Source organism: Dipodomys merriami, unplaced genomic scaffold (genome assembly GCF_024711535.1).
Source record: "Dipodomys merriami isolate MVZ:Mamm:240054 unplaced genomic scaffold, mDipMer1.0.p SCAF_104, whole genome shotgun sequence".
Classification (NCBI taxonomy): Eukaryota; Metazoa; Chordata; class Mammalia; order Rodentia; family Heteromyidae; genus Dipodomys; species Dipodomys merriami.
The window spans coordinates 300,050-320,696 of NW_027202316.1; the positions used below are offsets into that span (position 1 = coordinate 300,050).

The window sequence follows — 20,647 nt, forward strand, 5'->3', positions numbered from 1 at the left end:
GTAACAGTACTTACTGATTGATCATTCTTCTTCTTCCCTTCAGCACTGCTGTCCCTGGCCTATGGGATCCACCATTCTATGCACACTTCCAAGAGATCAGTTGTTTTAGGTTCTACAGGTGAATGGGACCATGTACTATAGTCCTGTGCCTGCCTCATTCAGTTAACATAATGACCTCCAGTTCTATCTATGTTGTGTCACATGGCAGAATTTCATTCTTTGTTTGGGTGAATAGTATTCCATTGATATATAATGATGTATTTGGCCTTTCCTGTGTAGTAGTGCTTCTTCCTCTCTCTCTGGGAAGTGTTGTGTGTGGCCGGGAAGAGACTTCCTTGAATACTGCCTGCACTAAAAGCGTTTGATCTATGTTTTCTCCTCCTTCACATCTCTTCATTACACGCCTGGCCTGGTATATTACTGATTACTTTCTCTTTTATACTGATCACTTTTTCTTTTTGCTGACCCCTTCATGGTACAGATGCAATGATTACACGACAGTTTCTCTTACTTTATTGAATGTCCAGAAGATAGAACTTAGTCCTGTCTGTCTATAGCCTGATGTGGAGACTTTGCCATTTATTTACCAATGCTTATTGCATGTTGACTGGGTCATACAAGTTCACCATTCTCCATAGATATAACAATGGAGTGGGATAAACTATCAGCTCACAGAGGTGACATTCTGAGGTAGAGGGAAGATGGCTAATAAGCAAAATAAATAAGTAAAATCATATGCACAGAGTTGCATGTGTGGATATGTGTGCACGTGCACACACAGAGCACAATGCTTGGAGGACTAAATTAGCAAATGCACCCCTAGAAGGGACAAAGAGGCTGGGGTAAAATTAATTGAGAATGGCAGGTTCTGATGTAAAGCAGCTCTACAGAATGTCATTCTGGCCATGCTGTTCTGCATACAGAAGAGGGTGTGTGTGTGTGTGTGTGTGTGTGTGTGTGTGTGTGTGTGTGTGTGTGTGTGTGTGTGTGTGTGTGTGTGTGTGTGTGTGTGTGTGTGTGTGTGTGTGTGTGTGTGTGTGTGTGTGTGTGTGTGTGTAGTGTGTAGTGTGTGTATATGTGTGGCTCTTTGTAGGGTAGCAGAGATTGTATCCTCATTCTTGTTTACCACATTACAAGAATGATTTAGTTGCAAACATACAAGGCTACAGCATTGTACTTTTCTAATGGATGTTAGTTTGTGCTTAGTAATAAAGTTATTTCTCTCCCTGAGTATTTGCAGTGTGCCAGGCACTGCTTTGAACTTTTCTCCTCACATGGAGATGGGGAAGCCCCAGCTATACCAACTTTCCAAAGGGGAGGGCCAGGCCAGAGGCCGCTTCTGCTGCGTATGGCAGTGTTATGCAGCTAGAAGATGACAAGTGGTCCAACCCCAGTATCTCTGCTGTGATTGTGGTGTAGAATCTACAAAATCAGAACCACCTCCTTTTTCTCTTCTTCTTCTTTTTGGCAGTACTAGGATTGGAACTCAGGGGTCTTGTGCTAGCTAGGCAGCATGATACCACTGAACCATGACCCTAGTCTGGTTTTCACTGGTTATTTTTAGGCTAGGGTCCTGCTATTCCAAACAAAAACCTTCAGTTCAAGCTGTGAGTTCTCTGCTGGAAGACAGTGTCATTGCTGGTCACACTGACCATAAAGATGTGCAGGTCTGCCATCCCAGCTACGTCCTAGGGCTCTGGGCTTATAAAAAAAAAAAAAAAGACCCTATGTTGGAAATGAGCAGTATAGAAAGGACCTGGCAGTGTAGCTCACATGGTAAAGCACCTGCTTAGCAAGCATGAACCCTGAGTACCTCCAATAAAGAAATAAAAATTACAACTTTATTGAGATATGTTCCAAGGCCGCCAGAATATACTTTTAAAGTGTACTTTACTTGCCGGGCGCTGGTGGCTCACACCTGTAATCCTAGCTACTCAGAACTTTACTTGCCGGGCGCTGGTGGCTCACACCTGTAATCCTAGCTACTCAGAAGGCTGAGATCTGAGGATCTTGGTTCAAAGCCAGGAACGTCCTTGAGACTCTTATCTCCAATAAACCACCAGAAAACCAGAAGTGGTGCTGTGGCTCAAGTGGTAGTCGCCTTGAGCTGAAAAGCTGAGAGACAGTGCCCAGACCCAGAGTTCAAGCCCCACAACCGACAAAAAATTAAAAAGTACTTTATTTTTTGTTTTTGTTTTTTTGTTTTTTGGTGGAAAAAGTATTTATGGAATTGTGCAACCAGAAACACAATTAATTTAAGAACATTATCATCATCCCATTATAAAAAAACAACAACTTGTACCCATTAGCAGTAGCTCACCATTTCTCCTTCTTATCAGTTTTTATGTATTTATTTGTCTTTTCTGGACATTTCCTGTATGTGGGTCCACACAACATGGGCTCTTTCATGTTTGGCTTTTTTTTACTGAGTGTAATACATTCAAGGGACATCTATACTATAGCACCCACCCATGCTTCTTGCTTTGCATTTCCTAGTGAACGGATGAACAGGCCTCATTTTGTATGGCCACTTATTCTTAGAGATGGGCATGGGTCTACTTGTAGATTGTTAATAAACAATGTTTCTGTACACATGTATATACATGTTCTTCATATGGCATATGTTTTCAGTTCTTTGGGCATGTTTTCAGTTCTCTTGGCTATAAACATAGGAATGGAATTTCTGGGTCCTATCCACTGAGTTTAGTGTTTAAATTGACTTCTTTTTACTTGTGGGATCTGCATCCTTACTTTTTGAAAGTGAAAATAAATTTACTTCCTTGGTGCTGAGTGTTGTCAACAGCTTGATATAACATGAACACATCTGGGGCCCAGGTTAAGATTCTGTAGCGAATCATGTAATCATAAGTATGTTTATTGTATAGAGTTGATGCTTGACTATATTTGTTTTGTTATCTTCCTAGCTTCTTCTTATTCTAATATTCACCCATTTTTTTCTTTTCTTTTCCAGAATCGCAATGAAATAAAAAATGGCACTATCCTTCGATTAACCACATCTCCAGTAAGTTGATCTTAGTTGGTTATTTCATCTTAAGCTGCCTACCCTCTGGGTCTGCTGTATGTGCTTATAGAATGCTGTTTTTTTGAGAGTGACTGTACTCTAAAACAGAAAGTCCCTGGGATGTCCTCATGGGCAGAGTTTAGTTTAATTGGAAGTCTCTCCAGTTTATTTCCCATGGCAGAGGAGGAAGGAACCACTGTGAACAGAGAGTGGATTGGGAATCATGGAATTGGAGTTTGGTGGCCATCTCAACAGCTCTTACATTACTGATGAATAACTTGGCTATGTAGATTTTTTTTATCATCTTCTCTGAGCAAATTCAGAGAAACAAAGCAAGCCAAACCAAAAACAGGCTGTTTCTTTATTTAAAGTCTATGGAGGGGGGGGGGAGAGAAAGGTGGGTGGGAGGAAGAGAAGGAGGGGGAAAGAGAAAGACAGAGACAAAGACAAAGACAGGTTGAATTTAAATATTTCCTAGTGTTGGTCAGTGATGATGAAAATTGATGAAAAAATGGATAAAAATTGATTTCAAATAGTAAATGTTGGGCCATTTAGGCTGTTTCATGGATGCTAATCAGAACTCATGCATATCTGCGCGTGAAAGCTGTTGAACAAGGTGCCTGTGCACTTGGCAGTGAATGGGTGGCATCCTGGTCTTTCTTGTTTCCTGGTCTAGTTGGGGTAGTAACATTAGCATATTTGAGCCATATTTTTCCACACTGCATTTCCTTGCCTTCCTAAAAAACACAAGCAGCACAAAATATACCAGGTATTACTATTTCCACCTGCACAGTTGAGGAAAACTATCTATCATTTCTAGTTGTCACTAAAGCCATGTGGTAGGCTAAAAATAAATTTCAAAATGGAGGAGAAAACATCTGGCTAGAATTAAACTGTGGGCAGTATAACTACCACAGATCCATCTTGTTGAAAATTACATTAGAGAAGTTTAAAAACTGCTAAGTATTTTGCTTTCATTTAAATTGGTCTATTAATTTTTTAATTTTTATTTGTATTGTAAGGCAATGTGCAGAGGAGTTAGAGTTACATGAGTCAGGCATTGATTACATTTCTTTTTGGACAGTGTTACCCCCTCCCTCATTTTTTCTGTTTTATTTTCCTCTCCTCCGCCCCCACCCCGATTCCCCACGTTCTATAGTTCATTTCCAACACAGTGTCTTGTGAATATCACTGCTGAGTTAGTTCACCCTCTATCCCAGCATTTCTGTGCTTCCCTTTCCCCTCACCAAAGCTGATAAACTTACGTACAAGACGTAAGTATTTTATCCTAAGACATCTCCAACCTAAACATAGGGATGGGCTCAGTAGACAGAATGACTGGGTTGCTGCAGCCATTGCCCGGTGCCAACTTCCCTGCTTCACAAAAATGATAGTTTGCTGTCCTTTTTCTGTGGTTGTACAGTGGGTTGAGTCATTTTTATCTGACTTCCTGGAATTAATGTGAATTAATACAAACTTGACCCTTGGAGGTGAGCATTTCATTTGTGCTTTGCATTCCTATTTATCCTGCTCAAAGTCCTTCATCTGCTTGCCAGGCAGGGAAGTGCACACCGTGTCTTTTGTTTCCTCTTAGAAAGGCTCAGCTTTTTCTCTTGGCCATCTCCAAGCCAAAGAAAGAATTGGTTCCCCTCACTGGGGATTCAGTCGCTCTTAGAAAGGAGGTTCAGTGTCAGGGAGGGGAGGGTGGTGTTTACAGCATCTCCAGGGTAGCATTATATTTTTTATTTTTTTACATTTGTTCATTTTTATTCACAACCTGTTTTTCAGTACAATTTTCCACCTGTTCCCATTTCCAGTCGGGTTATACAAGTGCTAAGTGGCAGAAATTTCTGGAATAACTACACCAAGAAGGAAAACAAAGCAAAGCTGTGAGATAAGTGGCATGTAGCAGGCCCCAGAGCAGCATTTTAACTCTGTGGAGATCTGTCATCTCAGAGCAGGGATTTTGGAAAATATCCTTCACATTCCCAGCTCTGTTAATGGAAAGATGGTAGAGATAGCAAGCAGGATGCCGCTACAAGACAAGACTGGCTTATGTTTCCAAACCTGGGGCAGTTGTGGACTTTGACCTGCAAGTGTGCAGGCCTTGGGTTACATGTCTGAGACAGCACACCAGACTCTGCATTTGAAACACTGCCTTGTGCTCTGTGGATGGACACAGAGTCTGGAATTGGGCATTATGTCACAACAAAATAATTGGGATCTGAAAATGTCATTAATTGCTAGATTACTTTCTGTAATTTTGTTTAAAATTGAAAATTGAATTGAGAATTAAAAAATATGGGTCACACATGGTAACTTGTGTGGGGGGGGGGTGGGGGGGGAGGGGTTCTTGGGGCTTGAATTCAAGGTCTGGGTGCTGTCCCTTAGCCTTTTCACTCAATGCTAGTTTTCTACCACTTGAGCCAGAGCTCCAAATCCAACTTTTTAGTGATTAATTGGAGGTAAGAGTCTCATGGACTTTCCTACCCAGGCTGGCTTTGAACTGAGATCATCTGATCCCAGTCACCTGCATAGCTAGGATGAAAGGCATGAACAGTTGGTACCTGGTTAATTCATTATTATTATTATTTTTGTGCTTACCTTGGGGCTTGACCTCAGGGCCTGGGTACTATCCTTAAACACTCTTTTGCTTAAGGCTAGTGCTCTACCACTTGCACCACAGTTTAGCTATTGGAGATGAGTCTCATGGATTTTCCTGACCAGGCTGGCTTAGAACTGTGATCTCCAGATCTCAGCCTTCTGAGTAGTGAGGATTACAGGTGTGAGCCACCTGTGCCCATAGACAATAAAAATGAATTAAAAGTGAATTTATCCATCCATTTTAAGAAAAGATTACTGGGAAGAACACAGAAGAAGGTCTTTTGCTACTTCAGGATTACAGGCATGGGCCACCAATGCTCAGCTGTGCTAATATTTAAAGTTCATGCACCTAGCAAGCTGAGTTCCCCCTCCTGGGAGATAAGACACTAGCATGCATACTCCAGTACACACACACACACACACACACACACACACACACACACACACACACACACACACACACGCATACACCGGTACACACACACACACACACACACACACACACACACACACACACAATCTTAGGTAACGTGGCCATGCTGAGTTGTGCTTCTATTCTGTGGAGGTGGTATTTCCATTTAAGCATTTTTTTCCCTTTTAAAGTATTTGTTTCCTTTTAAGTAAGTGTTTCTGTTGGTCGGTCTCCCATTGAAGTGGAATGAATTAGGTTTAAATTCTGTCTACCTAGCTTCCTCTTCGTTTATTGACATTTTTCTTAGCAAAAGTTCATTTGGAAAGGTACATATATAGAAGAGCCAACAAAATGTCCTTTGCACACTAGACCAGGCAGGACTTATTGTACCCCAGCTGGGAAGTCTAGGGAGTGATTCGGAGGGAGACAGAACTGGGGTTCTTCCAGTCTTCACACAGAGAGGGTACATTCAAAGTGATTTAGAAGCCAGGTTCTGGTGGCTCAAGCCTATCTATAATCCTAGCTACTCAGGAGGCTGAGATCTGAGGATCACAGGTCACAGTTTGAAGCTAACCCTGGCAGGACAGTCCATGAGACTATCTCCCCCCCTCCCCCCTTCGGTCCATTATGGGGCTAAAACTCTGGGCCTGGGTGCTGTCCCTGAGCTCTTTTTTTTCCCCCCTCAAGGCTAGTGCTCTACCACTTTGAACCACAGCTCCATGTCCAGTTTTCTGGTGGTTAATTGGAGATAAGAGTCTTATGGACTTTCCTACCTGGATTGGCTTTGAAACCACCATTCTCAGATTTCAGTCTCCTGAGTAGCTAGGATTATAGGTGTGAGCCACCAGTGCCTGGCCTCCAGAAGTGGAGCTGTGACTCAAGTGGTATAGAACACGAGCTTTGAGCCAAAGCAGCTCAGGGATAGTGCCTGGACTCTGAGTTCATGCCCTAGGACTGGCACCAAAACAAGCAAACAAAACAAAAATGTAAAAAGCAAAATTATTTAGAGCCCTGGACCTCTGCATATAATTAGAGACATACTTCAAGGGCATGCTTTCTGGGACCTCACTCAGGCTTTGGACACAGGAAACCCTTGAGATGGCCTAGGCTTGTGTCTTAAAAAGCCACATAGGGTTCTAGTGTATGTGCAGCCATTAAGATCATAGTGAGTTCTATAATAAAATAATTTTCAGTATTTTCTGTCTTATTCTTTAAATACATATGGGAAAAATATATACTTGGGAAAAATGGGAATGAAGCTCTCAGACATAATGTGTAGGCTGTGATTACTCAAAGTATTGGCTGAAGAGATGGGTACGAGGTCTGCACTTATGTGATTGCTTAACAAAGCAAGTAGCTTTTAGTTACTTCTAGATAAATGATTGGGCTTCAAAAGTAAATATCTGCCTCACCCCTTATCCTATCCCCCCACCCTGATCAGTTTCTGGGGCTTCAGTGTTCTGACCTCACTTTGCTTTTCTTTGAAATAGAAGGTGAAATGGACGGTCAGTGTGCTAGCCCTTACTCTCACACCTGTCCGTGAGAGACGCAGGCTATCAGGTATTCTCAGACACATTGTCCGCTTCTGGATGCTGGCCTTTATTTTTCAGGGATGCTGTCATTTCTGTGATGTTGTAATTTTCCTTTTGAACACTGTTGTCTTTTTTATACCACCTCCACCCCTCATAAGGCTCAGAATGCCCAGAATGCCCAGGATGCTCCATGAACGCATCCAGTCCTCAAGTCTGGATGCCAAGCTGGAGGCCCTGAAGGACTTGGCCAGCCTGTCCCGGGATATCACGTTCGCCCAGGAATTCATCAACCTGGATGGCATCTCTCTCCTCACCCAGATGGTGGACAGCGGCACTGAGTAAGTAGCTGGTGTCCAGCTGGTGTCCACACAGGCAGGTACACTGGCAGGTACACTGGTGTTTCTTGCACTCCTTACTCCTACGTTTCTCAGTTTTGAAGAACAGAGTCTTGCCTAGATCAAGATACCATCCCTGGAATAATTTTTGGAAAAAGAAAATGGGCCAGGCACCAATGGCTCATGTGTATAGGTATAGCCTAGCTACTTAGGCAGCTGAGATCTGAGCATCATGATTCAAAGTTCAACCAGGAAGAAAAGTCTCTGAGACTCTTATTTCTAGTTAACCACCCAAACCCCCCCAAAATGGAGCTGTAAACGTCATACAGTGCTAGCCTTGAGCAAAAATGCCCAGGAAAATAGTGCCCAGGCCCTGAGTTCAAGCCCCAGGAAGAGCACACACACAAAAATAAGGCAAAACACATGTTTTAAAAATGCATAGTATGGTTTAAACTTAAACACAGTAAGCATTTATAGAGTACCTAACTTTATAGTAAGGAGTAGGAAGTGGTAAAATTGTCAAAGATAAGGGTCATACCTTGCAAACATGGATAGAGACTGTTTTATGGGCAGAACCCAGTTGGTCAGTGTTGAGGAACTGGAGGCAAAAGACTGAACACGTGGGCCTCCCCGGGACTTAGAGCCTGTGACAGTGGCTAGGGAGTGGGGGGAGCAAATTCTTTTGTGTTCAAGGAAGGGACTGGCATTTGTGGTATGGGAGCCCACCTTCTCATGACAGCTCTGGTTCTCTGGTGTGAGTGGGCAGTAAGGAGGCAGGTGGGCCCGAGGATGCAGCTCTGGCTTGTGTGGGGGCCCTGGCCACTGAAGGCCGGGGTGGTATGGAGAGCATACAATCAGTAGGTGAGACTGCAGAAACAGTTAATGACTTTCTAACAGTGAAGTCATAATGGGAGGGTTCTCCGTAGATCTGTATTGGAAAAGGGTAAATCTCATCAGGGATGGTAGTTTTGGCGTGGGTCCTTTACAGCTCTCTTCAGCATTCCAGGGACACAAAGAATGAATAACTTGCATAATGCATTCTCTCATGTCCCTCTCTCCCCATCCTACCACTGGGCAGATTTAAATTGCAGTTTTATTTTTCTCACTCAAAGATGGCACATTTTACAACAGTAGGACTCTTTCCAATCTGAGAATGTTCCATGGAATTTGGAATCTGGAGTCTGTCTTCACAGACAAGTAGAGAAAAGTCTCTAAAATGAAATCCAAGACCACTGACAAGCTTGGGCTATCTGGAGAAGGCCAGTGGAAGACATAGCCATTGGGATTTGTGTGTGCCAATCCTGGGACTTGAACTCAAGGCATGGGCACTGTTTTTAAGCTTCTTTTAAAAATATTTTATTATATAGAAGCTGTACAGAGGGGTTACAGTTACATGAGTAAGGTAATGAGTACATTTCTTGTCAAGCATTGTTACTCCCTCCTTTGTTGTTCTCCCAATCTCCCTTCCTTCCCCTCCTCCCTCACCCCCCCCCACCAAAGTTGTTGCAATGGGTCATCCTGTGTCCTTGTTTCAGTGTTTTGTTATTCCCATCCCCTCCCCAAATTAGATAAATGTATATATAAGATGCAGGGTACCAAAATCAAGTGCAGTGACAACAAGGGATATACCATAGGGAGAAGAACATACAGAGGAAACCAAAAAAATCACCAATACATTAAAAACAACAACAACAAAGAACGACCTAGTACATAAAAGCAACAACAAAGAAAGACCTTGTGTGTCCATATCTTGGGGTTCATTTCACTTAGCATCATCTTATATGGTCATATGTACCTAGCTTTCCTAGATGTATACTAATTATTGTAAATGAGGGAAACCTTGGGACCTATATTTCTTTGGGTCTGGCTTACTTCACCTAATAGGATTTTTTTCCCAAGTCTTTCCATTTCCCAACAAATGGGGGCAATGTCATTCTTTCTGATGGAAGCACAGAATTCCATTATATATACATATATGTTATATAAATATATACATATATATTATATATCACATTTTTGATCCATTCATCTAATGAGGGGCATCTGGGTTGGTTCCATATCTTAGCTATGGTAAATAATGCTGCAATAAACAAAGTTGTGCTGGTAGCTTTAGTATGGCCTTGTTGGTGATCATTTGGGTAAATGCCCAGAAGTGGGATTGCTGGGTCATAGGGGAGATCTATGTGGAGTCTTTTGAGGAACCTCCATACTGCTTTCCAAAGTGGTTGAACAAATTTACATTCCCACCAACAATGCAGTCGCATTCCCTTTTGGCCACATCCTTTCCAGCATCTGTTGTTATTAGATTTCTTGATTATAGCCATTCTTTCTGGGATGAGGTGGAATCTCAGTGTTGTTTTGATTTGCATTTCTTTTATGGCCAGAGAAGTTGAGCATTTCTTCATGTGTCTATTGGCCATTCTTACTTCTTCTTCAGAGAAGTCACTCTTTAAGTCTTTAGCCTACTTATTAAGGGGCTGTTGTTTCTTTGAGGATTTGTTTTTGGAGGATTTAATATTTTGAGTTCTAAGTATATTTAAATATGAAATCCTTAAGCTTTTTTTTCCCCCTTAAGGTTACTTGAGGCATAGCTGTACTTCCAGCTTGGATATAAGAGTCTTAGGGATTTCCCTGCCTGGGATGACTTTGAATCTCAGATCTCAGCTTCTTGAGTAACTAGGATTACAGGTGTGAGCCACCTGCATCCAGCACCCAGCACCATTTGGAGTTCTAATGAATGATGACTGAAGTTAATTGTAGCAGTTCTCCAGCACATCATCTGACAGTGGGACAAAGAAACACAATGTCTGGATGTTACTAGACGTGGAAACAGCTGGAAGTAAGCCCAGTGAGAATGAGTTCGGAGAAAGGAGAGACTGCTTCCTGCCTGGGACAGAAGTGGGGGCAGTAGGGACAGGGTTCTGTAACCAGCAACACTTCACCTTCAACCTGGGGTCACTGCGCATTGCCACCTCCTGTGGTCAGCATGTGCCACATGGTGACACTACTGCTACCTAAGGGACAGAAATATGTGGGGCTTGTCACCTCAGTGATTGTGTTAAGTGAAATCAAATGCACACCTGCAGGAGTCTATTCACTTAATTGCTGGCTGTCTACTTACCCAGGGCAGTGCAGTGCTGGCTGCTAGGTGTAGGGGTTGTGCACAGGCACTCCCTGCTCACAGCCATGCACAAGGATCTTGTATAAATACTTTGTTTCTTCTTTTAGAGTTTTGGCAGTACTGGGGTTTTGAATTCAAGGCCCCATGCTTGCTAGGCACGTACTCTACCACTTACGCCACACTCTCATCTTTTTTTTTTTTTTTGTCTTACTTCTGTGTCTCCTTCAGTTCTTCCTTCACTGTTTTATATAAGTTCAAAGCCAAGCTGCTTTGGAGATGGGGGAAGGAGGAGCTGAGCCTCAGGTTACCTTTCTTGTCTTTTGCAGTCCTCAGAGGTGGCTCATTTGATCCAAAGCGATTTATCAGAACTTTTGCTCAGATTTAAAGAAAAAAAAAAGAGAGAGACAGAATGAAAGATATTTTTTCTTATAAGGCAACCTGGCTTCTCAGTTAAATTAAATAGCAAGACTTTAATTAATTGCCAAGAATCCTTTGGAACAGACACCACAGATTCTAAATCACTCTTGCATTTGGAGAGGTCTTTAGTGAGGACTCCTTGGTCCTGGGCATGCAGATTTCCATGTGGGAAGGCAGAGAATCCCTCTGCTGCCCAGTCTGTGGAAAAGTTTTCAGAACCACAGAGAAAACAGAGTTCGGATTTCCTCCCTTTAGTAATAACGAGACTGAGTGATTGCTTGCCTGCCTACTTGTCTTCACTCAAGGCTGTGTGTTTCCATATCTTTGTACAGTTACCCAGAGAGGCCACAATGCATAGAGCAATGATGGAGTAATTGGAAAATGTGCATCCCTGTGGTATGTGCTAGTTGCATTATTATTTTTTTCTTCTGATATTGAGGCTAGAAATTGGGGTCTAGACTCTGTCCTGGAGCTTTTTTGCCAAGTGGTAATGCTCTACCTCTTGAGCCACAGCTTCACTACCAGCTTTTTGGTGGTTAATTGGAGATGAGAGGTCTCAGAGAATTTCCTGTCCAGGCTGGTTTTGGACCATGATCATTAGATCTCAGCCTCCTGAGTAGCTAGGATTATGGGCACCCCACCATTCCTAGTTTCTGATTGACACTGAGGTTTGAAAAGCAAGGAGAGTTCTGGGGAAGGCCATTGCTCCAACCTCAGCACAATTAGGGATGCTGAGGAGGAAACAAAGATGATCATACAAAGATGTTTCAGAAGGAATTGATCTGATCTGATTTGATTTGAATGGGAAAACGGGGGCCCTGCAACTCCCAAGTGCCAAGATAGGGACTCTCTCTGCTCTTGTGTGGCTTTATGCACAGCCCTGTGGGTTTCTGAGCTCCCACACACAGACAATTGGGCTGCTTCCTCTGAATCCTTCTACTGTTGAATAGTCAGTCTATCATCCCTGGGACCCAGAGCAAAGAAGTCTCCTAGAACAAAGGGCAGTCACTTAGTTCCCTTTCCAGTTGGCTCTGTGTCAGGAAATGACACCACTGGAAAATGATTCAGCCCCGCAGCCAGATTGGAAAAAGCAAAATCCCTGTTTCCAAAGAGCTCACAGTCCTTTTAAAGGAACCATCGTTCCTTCAGGAAAACAGACAGGAAGCATCAAACAGAGGAATTCTTTGTCATCTGTGCTCCCTGCTCCCCACAGCCACCTGTAAGGTCTTGTGTGTGTGTGTGTGTGTGTGTGTGTGTGTGTGTGTGTGTGTGTGTGTGTGTGTGTGTGTATTTTCTATTTTATTTTACTTTTGTACTAATAATGGGGTTTAAACTCAGTGCCTTGTGCTCTTGCTTGGATTTTTTTTTCATTTTGCCTAAGGCTAACATTTTTTAGTTACTTATGTTACGCTTCCACTTGGAACAGAGATCATCAACTATCAGCCTCTTGAGTAGCTAGGATTATAGTGATGAGCACCCAATTTTATACGACTTTAAGTGTACACAAGATGTACAAAAGTAGAATTGTAATATTGATTCTCTTTATAACTTGCTTTTTTTGTACCTACCAAAAGTTCTATGTGATTAAATATTCCTACCACTGTTTTTATTACTTGTGGATGGTTTACAGCTGTGTAGGCCTTTTGTGTGCTTCGGGCCCAAGGAATGGCGTTCCCAACATGTACCCTCCAGGGAAGTTCTCCCCACATTGGACCAGACAGCGGCTGGAGTAGGCCCTTCTTTGTGTGTGCACTCCTCTGCACTCCTGTCCTCTGAAAGTCCATGCCACTCTGGGAGGATTGCTAGGCTTTCTCTTTTGTCTGGTGAGTTCTGTTCTGCCTTTCAATTCCTGTTGGGACACAGAGACTTGTGACTTGAATCAGAGCCTATTAGAACTACTAAGAATACTAGGTCTACTAGCACTACTACTATAACTATTATTATTATTATTCCTCCTGCTACTACTACTACTACTACTACTACTAGGAGGGCAGATAAGGAGCCACCAGGGAGGTAAGGAATGAAGACAAGGGCAGATTGACAAGTCCCTTGGCTGCCATGAAGCAGCAGCAGAGGAGTGGGGAGGTCCAGTTAAGGGGAGTGGTTGAGGAATGTGCTTCCTAGTAGACAGTGCCAACTGCTTGGCCACCTGGGAAACCACTGGAAGCCACGGAGTGGAACGCTCTTTGTTTGTTTCATGAGAGGACCTTGTGTGCCTTTTGATCTTTTTCAATAAATTTTAATAAATAAGAGTAGATAAACAGGGGGTCTAGGTACTGAAGGGAGATGATTAGTGATAACCAGGGCAGGTAGGGGTGTGGCAAGGGCTGCTCCAGGTGAAGGCTTCGTTGTGGCGTGGTGTGAAGAGGCCTTTGGCTGCTTGTTTGTGGTGAAGGCATTGGTCATGCTGGCTTTGGTCTGGCCAGTGGCACTGGCGGAGCGCAGTCAGCAGATGTTAGCACAGCTGGGCTGGAGCTGGCCCCGCAGCTGCAAGAGGAGCAGAGCAGGTATAGAGCCCATGGTGGAGTCGGGACACAGCCCTGCCTGCTGCCTTGCAGACCGAGCTCTGCCCCCTGAGGCGGCCCAAGGTGGATGGAGGTCCCTAAGGCATCCAACAACGGATGGTTCTGGGTCTTTCCCAGATGTCGGGCCTCCTCTCCATACACACACACTGTGCTCCAGATCTGGCCCCCATATACAACACACTCTCCTGTGCCCTTGTACAAGCCTGAGTTGCATGTGACTGTGGGAGTGCACTTGCATGCATGCACGCTCGCTCAGGCACCTGGGCTCATGGGTGTAAGTAGGACAGGCTATCCCTTCCTTGGAAGGAACAGCTCCGGGGCCAGTGTCCCTCACCTGCAGCCTCTGCATCAGTAGGCTCCAGATGATGCAACCAGAAGGGGAGGTTGGGAGTTGGCATCTCCATAGGAGAGAACAATATATCCGGGTGAAGCCAGGCCTTGCCACCATGTGGTGGGGCAATGTAGTCAATGTGGTGCAGGTCTGAAAAGAGAGGAAGAATGGTCAGGAGGCCAGCAAGAAGCTTAAGGAGGGAAAGAAGGGAGGCAGGGAGGAAGACAAGGGCATGACAAGTGGCCACTGTTGAGGCTGGGTGTGGCCCCCTGGAAACGTTGGGCCCTAGCATCTCCCCAGACAGCACCAAGCCCCACGCCTTGCAGGGCTGCTGGCTGGGCAGTTAGTGAGTAAGTGTGCCACAAGGTTTGTAGGAGGAGAGGTGATGGTGAGGCCAGGATTGCCTCCGAGTCTAGAGAGAGGGTTCTGGGTCTGGGGAGTCCTCCCGCCTGCCCCTGGGGAAGGAGGACGAGGGCACAGTAGGTGACTCACAGGCCTTGGCTGGTCAGGGCAAACCACCACAGGGCTACGCAATGGCAGCGACAGCTGCATGCACGAGCACCCTGTGGTACAGCTCCCTATGGGCATCAGGAGCCCATCCTTCCGTCTACACGGACTGTGGCTGTGGAACCAGTTCCGGCTCAGCAAACCGAGGTAGGGGTGACAGTCAGCCACCAAGCACCTGGAGGAAACGGCAGTCAAAGAGGCCACAGCAGACTGAGGGTCCTGGCAGTTCTTGCTCCACACCCACCCTCCCAGCTGCCCGGGTGAGAGCCTGGATGAGCTGTGGCTTGCCCGTGGCAGCCAGTGCCTTGCAGGATGAGGCTCACCTGGTCACAGGCAGGGCCTCTTGACTGGAGCACAGTGCCTCCCTTGGTCCCAAAGATCCCTGGCTGTGCAGAGGGGCCGGTGCCCGGTATTCAATGCCCTGCAAAGACGGTGTCATCATGCACATTTGCCATAGGTTGTACAAATCCTCTCTGCTCCAGACCGGCATAATGTTTTCAGCCTGGGGAGACCGCAGAGTTGTTTGGTTTTTCAAAGAAGCTATAATCAACCTGCTCGAGGCTTGGGGGTGGGCTAGAACTCAGAACAAACTCCCTGCCGTAGGAAGGCGTGGGAAAGGCAGGCATGTGTTCCCTCTCTCTGTCTCTATCTCTGTTTGTCTGTCTCTGTCGCTGTCTCTCTGTCTCAGTCTCTGTCTTTGTCTCGCTCTCTCTCTCTCTCTCTGTCTCTCTTTCTCTGTCTTTCGAATACATACACCCACACCCAGCACACACATGTTCTCCCACTCGCACACCACTAGTCTAGCTGGAATCCACACATACACAAACACACACACACACACACACACACACACACTCACACCGGGAGCCTGCAGCTGTAAGTGAGCACTTTGAGTTTGCTTAAAGTGAGCCTCCAGCCTGATGATGAATGGTGAAAGCACACAGAAAGTGCAGAAGCTGTTAGGTCCCTGGCACAAGGGCTGAGAGGCAGTGGGTGAACCCAGGACCAGACAGGAGGGGAAATGTGACAATTGGGCCAAAGCCCAAGAGCTACATAGGTTCACATTTGGGCAGCGAGCCGCTTTCACGTGTGGTGAGTGTCAGAGTTGTGGGTAGGTGTGGTGTGGCTAGAGGGCATGGAGATGGGGGCCTGGATTACATTGGGTGCTGAACTGTTTGGCAGCAGTGTCCCTACCAAGGAAGTGCTGGGGCTGGAGGGTGACACATGACTCTGTCCAAGCCCAGCCCAGTGTGAGTGTGTTGTGTGGGTTGGATGTCCTTGGAGGAACCAACACGCATCAACACTCATCCACATGATTGACAAAGCCAGGGCCTGACAGTGATGCTGTATGTGATGGAGGTCCAGCTGCGGTTGTCCTGAATCATGTCCTCTATGCAGGTCTGCAAAGACAGGGATGGCCAGCAAGAAGCCAGCAAGAAGCATGAAGGTGAAAGTGGGAGGGAGAGAGGGACATGGTGTATGGCCAATGTTGGGGCTGTTTATGGCTGTTTATGGAAGCTTTAGGGACTAGGCACTTCCTGGACAGCAGCGGGCCCCATGGACCGGCAGGGCTGATGCCTGGCCAGTGAGTGTGCCAGTGTGTCCCAGGGCTTGCAGGAGGAGAGGTGATGGTGTGGCCAGAATTGCCTCCTAGAGAGAGGGTTCTGGGTCTGTGTAGACTGTCTGCCTGCCCCCAAAGGAGGAAGGATGAGGGGCCCAGTCTGGGACTCACCGGCTTTGGCTGGTCAGGGCTGATCAATGGCAGCAGCTGCATCAGAGACCATTCTCTGGGAGAGCTCCCGATGGGCATTTGCAGCCCACATTGGCATCCATCTGGCCTGGGGCTAAGGCTCAGCAGCACCCAGCCAGCCACCGAGCACCTGAGGAAAAGGCAAAGGGGCCACAGCACAGTGAAGGTCCTCCAGTGCTTGCTACACACCCACCCTCCCGCCTGCCCAGGAAAGAGTCTCGCTGAGCTGTGGCTTGCCCATGGCAGCCAGAGCCTTGCAGGATGATGCTCACCTGGTCACACTCACAGCCTCTAGCCTGGGGCACAGTGCTTCCATGGGGGCCAAGGAGCCGCGGCTCTGCAGAAGCCCAGGTGTTGGGTCCACAACCCCCTGGGAAGAAGTAATCCTCATTTGCCAGCTCCAAGAAGTTTCCTCCAGGCTCAGGACCAGCAGCCCGTTTTCAGTCTAGGGAGATACAGAATTGCTTGGATTTTCGAAAAAGACGGGAGAACCCCGCTGGAGGCTTGGGGGAGAGCTGGAGCTCAGAACAAACCCCACTGCCTTAGGAGGGCATGGGAAAAGCGGGCATGGGTTTTTTCTCTGTCCCTGTCCCTGTCCCTCCCTCTGTCTCTCTGTCTCTGTCTGTGTCTCTTTCTCTCTCTAACACATACATATACCTGCACACCAGCACACACATGCACTCCTGCTCCCATACACACAGGCTAACTCGAATACACACACACACACACACAGGACACTGGGAGCCTGCAATAGTATGTGTGTCCTTTAAGTTGCTCGAAGCAAGCCTCCCACATGATGATGGGCAGGGAAAGCCTACCGACGGTGCAGAAGCTGTTAGGTCCCTGGCACAAGGGCTGAGAGGTGGTGGGTGAGCCCAGGAGTAGGCAGGAGGGGACATGTGGCAATGCAGCCAAAGCCCAAGAGCTGCCTAGGTGCACATGTGGGCAGCCAGCCGCTTTCTCGTGTGGTGAGTGTTAGAGTGGTTGGCAAGTGTGGCTAGGGGGCATGGAGCTGGATTACACTGGGTGATGGACTGTTTGGCAGTGGTTTGTCCCTGCCAAGGCAGTACAGGGTCTGCAGTGGGAGCTATTGCTTTGTGGGGCTGGCAGAGACAGCCCTGCATGACTTTGTCCAAGCGCGGCCCAGTGTGAGTGTGATGTGTGGGCTAGATGTCCTTGGAGGAATGGACACACATCCACACTCACCCGGGTGACTGACCAACGCCTGCGCCTGATGGTCCGGTTGTACGTGACGTTGGTCCAGCGGGTGTTGTCCTGGCCTAGGTCCCGTGAGGAGGCCTGCAAAGACAGGGTCAGCAAGAAGCGTGAAGGTGAGGATGGGAGGGAGGGAGGGACGTGGTGTGTGGCCGCTGTTGGGGCTGTTTGTGGCTGGGTGGAAGTCTTAGGGACCCGGCCCTCCCTGGACAGCAGTGAGCCCCATGATCTTGCAGGGTTGATGGCTCTTAGGCACTGGCAGGAGCGGGGCAAATGAGAGGAGGGTGGGGACAGCTCAGGAATGTTTCCCTCCTAGACACCCGTGGCAAGGTGCCAAGAGAGAGGGCTCTGGTTCTGACAGGCCCCTGTGCGTTATCAGTCATCCCTGTGCAGACCCCATGGAGGCCCACTGCTGCCCAGGCCTGAGCACAGTCACACCCGGGCCTGGGCAGAAGAGGAAGGACTTGGAGTTGATCAGGGCACTCACGGTGTTAGTCGCAGGCTGGCTGTGGCGAACCTCCCCGGGGCTGAGCAGAGGAAGCGGCGCCTTGGTGGAAGAGAAGCTGTCAGAGCTGTGGCCCTGATAGTCTGGACCAGCCCATGAGCGGTGAACCTCCCCCGGACTGAGTGGAGGCAGTGGTTCATCCGTGGAATTGAGGCTATCAGAGCTGTGGCCCCAACTGTCTGGCCCGGCCCATGGGACAGCCATGTGGTCTCCACGGGGCAGGGCATCCTCTGGGCTCAGGGTACTCACAGTGGTGGGCTGGCCTCGCCGAACCTCTCCAGGACTGAGCAGCGGTGCCGCAGTCATGGGTAGCCCGACAGAGCCCAGGCCTGGTCCGTGACGATCGGCCCGTACGTGGGCCATGGGGCGTTCAAGGCCCGACACATCCCGTGGGCTGTGTGATACGCGTGAACGCCGCCTGCCAAATACTCTTGTTGGCGTGGCGTGTGATCTGGCCCACTGTCTCAGGCGCTGCGGAGCGCTCTGAGCACGAGGAGCCTCGTGGCCACGTTCGGGGTGGTGGCCACGTTCAGGGTGTCTCCCACGGCCTCTAAGCCATGGACAACAGCAGCTAAACATAGTCGCCTTTCCCTCTGTGCAAGAGAAGGCAAGAAGATGCCGTCTCCTCAGTCGAGGGCAACTGGGGTTCTGAGTTCTGTGGCTGTTGGTCACCAAGGAAGTGAGGTCACGTGACATCACAGGCCCTCCCCCACCCCCCCACTCAGCGATGCCCAGTCCCCATTGACCTCACCAACCCATAGGCCCCACGCCCTCTGACCTCTTGACCCTTTACGGCCTTTTGCCTTCATGAGCACACAGTCACGGTGGGAGTCTGGGGGTTGAGGGGCGCGTGACCACCCTTCCCACCTGGCAGGCCGGTGTGCACCCAAGAGACCAAACAAGCTTTCCACTCCACATCTCCCTGGGAATCTGAAGGACCCTATACAAGGGGACATTGTGTTTCTACTCTAATTCTGATTTTTTTTTTTTGAGGGGGGTTCCTGTCGTGGGGCCTGATCTCTGGGCCTGGGCGCTGTCCCTCAGCTCTTCAGCTCAAGGCTAGCGCTCTACCACTTGAGCCACAGCGCCACTTCCGGCTTTTTTGCCTTTTTGGTTATGTGGTGCTGAGGAATTGAACCCAGGGCCTCATGTCCTTTGGATCAACGGGCTCTCCTTTTCTCTTTGCCCCTCATGGATCCCTGATCAAGACAGCTGCTGGTAGGCCTTTTGTGTGCTTCGGGCCCAAGGAATGGCGTTCCCAACATGTACCCTCCAGGGAAGTTCTCCCCACATTGGACCAGACAGCGGCTGGAGTAGGCCCTTCTTTGTGTGTGCACTCCTCTGCACTCCTGTCCTCTGAAAGTCCATGCCACCCTGGGAGGATTGCTAGGCTTTCTCTTTTGTCTGGTGAGTTCTGTTCTGCCTTTCAATTCCTGTTGGGACACAGAGACTTGTGACTTGAATCAGAGCCTATTAGAACTACTAAGAATACTAGGTCTACTAGCACTACTACTATAACTATTATTATTATTATTATTATTATTCCTCCTGCTACTACTACTACTACTACTACTACTACTACTACTACTACTCCTCCTCGGAGGGCAGATAAGGAGCCACCAGGGAGGTAAGGAATGAAGACAAGGGCAGATTGACAAGTCCCTTGGCTGCCATGAAGCAGCAGCAGAGGAGTGGGGAGGTCCAGTTAAGGGGAGTGGTTGAGGAATGTGCTTCCTAGTAGACAGTGCCAACTGCTTGGCCACCTGGGAAACCACTGGAAGCCACAGAGTGGAACGCTCTTTGTTTGTTTCATGAGAGGACCTTGTGTGCCTTTTGATCTTTTTCAATAAACTTTAATAAATAAGAGTAGATAAACAGGGGGTCTAGGTACTGAAGGGAGATGATTAGTGATAACCAGGGCAGGTAGGGGTGTGGCAAGGGCTGCTCCAGGTGAAGGCTTCGTTGTGGCGTGGTGTGAAGAGGCCTTTGGCTGCTTGTTTGTGGTGAAGGCATTGGTCATGCTGGCTTTGGTCTGGCCAGTGGCACTGGCGGAGCGCAGTCAGCAGATGTTAGCACAGCTGGGCTGGAGCTGGCCCCGCAGCTGCAAGAGGAGCAGAGCAGGTATAGAGCCCATGGTGGAGTCGGGACACAGCCCTGCCTGCTGCCTTGCAGACCGAGCTCTGCCCCCTGAGGCGGCCCAAGGTGGATGGAGGTCCCTAAGGCATCCAACAACGGATGGTTCTGGGTCTTTCCCAGATGTCGGGCCTCCTCTCCATACACACACACTGTGCTCCAGATCTGGCCCCCATATACAACACACTCTCCTGTGCCCTTGTACAAGCCTGAGTTGCATGTGACTGTGGGAGTGCAC

The 20,647-nt window shown here is 47.6% G+C and overlaps 1 protein-coding gene across 6 annotated transcripts in view; it reads left to right on the top strand.

The window, feature by feature from the left end:
- Positions 1-20,647, top strand: part of LOC138810698 (uncharacterized) — a 162,302-nt gene that overhangs the window by 42,510 nt on the left and 99,145 nt on the right. For 4 of the 6 annotated variants that reach the window (XM_069997894.1, XM_069997923.1, XM_069997932.1 and 1 more), the window contains one exon: positions 2,972-3,022. In XM_069997894.1, coding sequence (XP_069853995.1) covers positions 2,972-3,022 — 51 coding nt within the window. Of the gene's footprint in view, positions 1-2,971; positions 3,023-7,824; positions 7,909-20,647 lie in introns of those variants that run through there. The other 2 variants (XM_069997914.1, XM_069997897.1) reach the window with 2 other exon arrangements.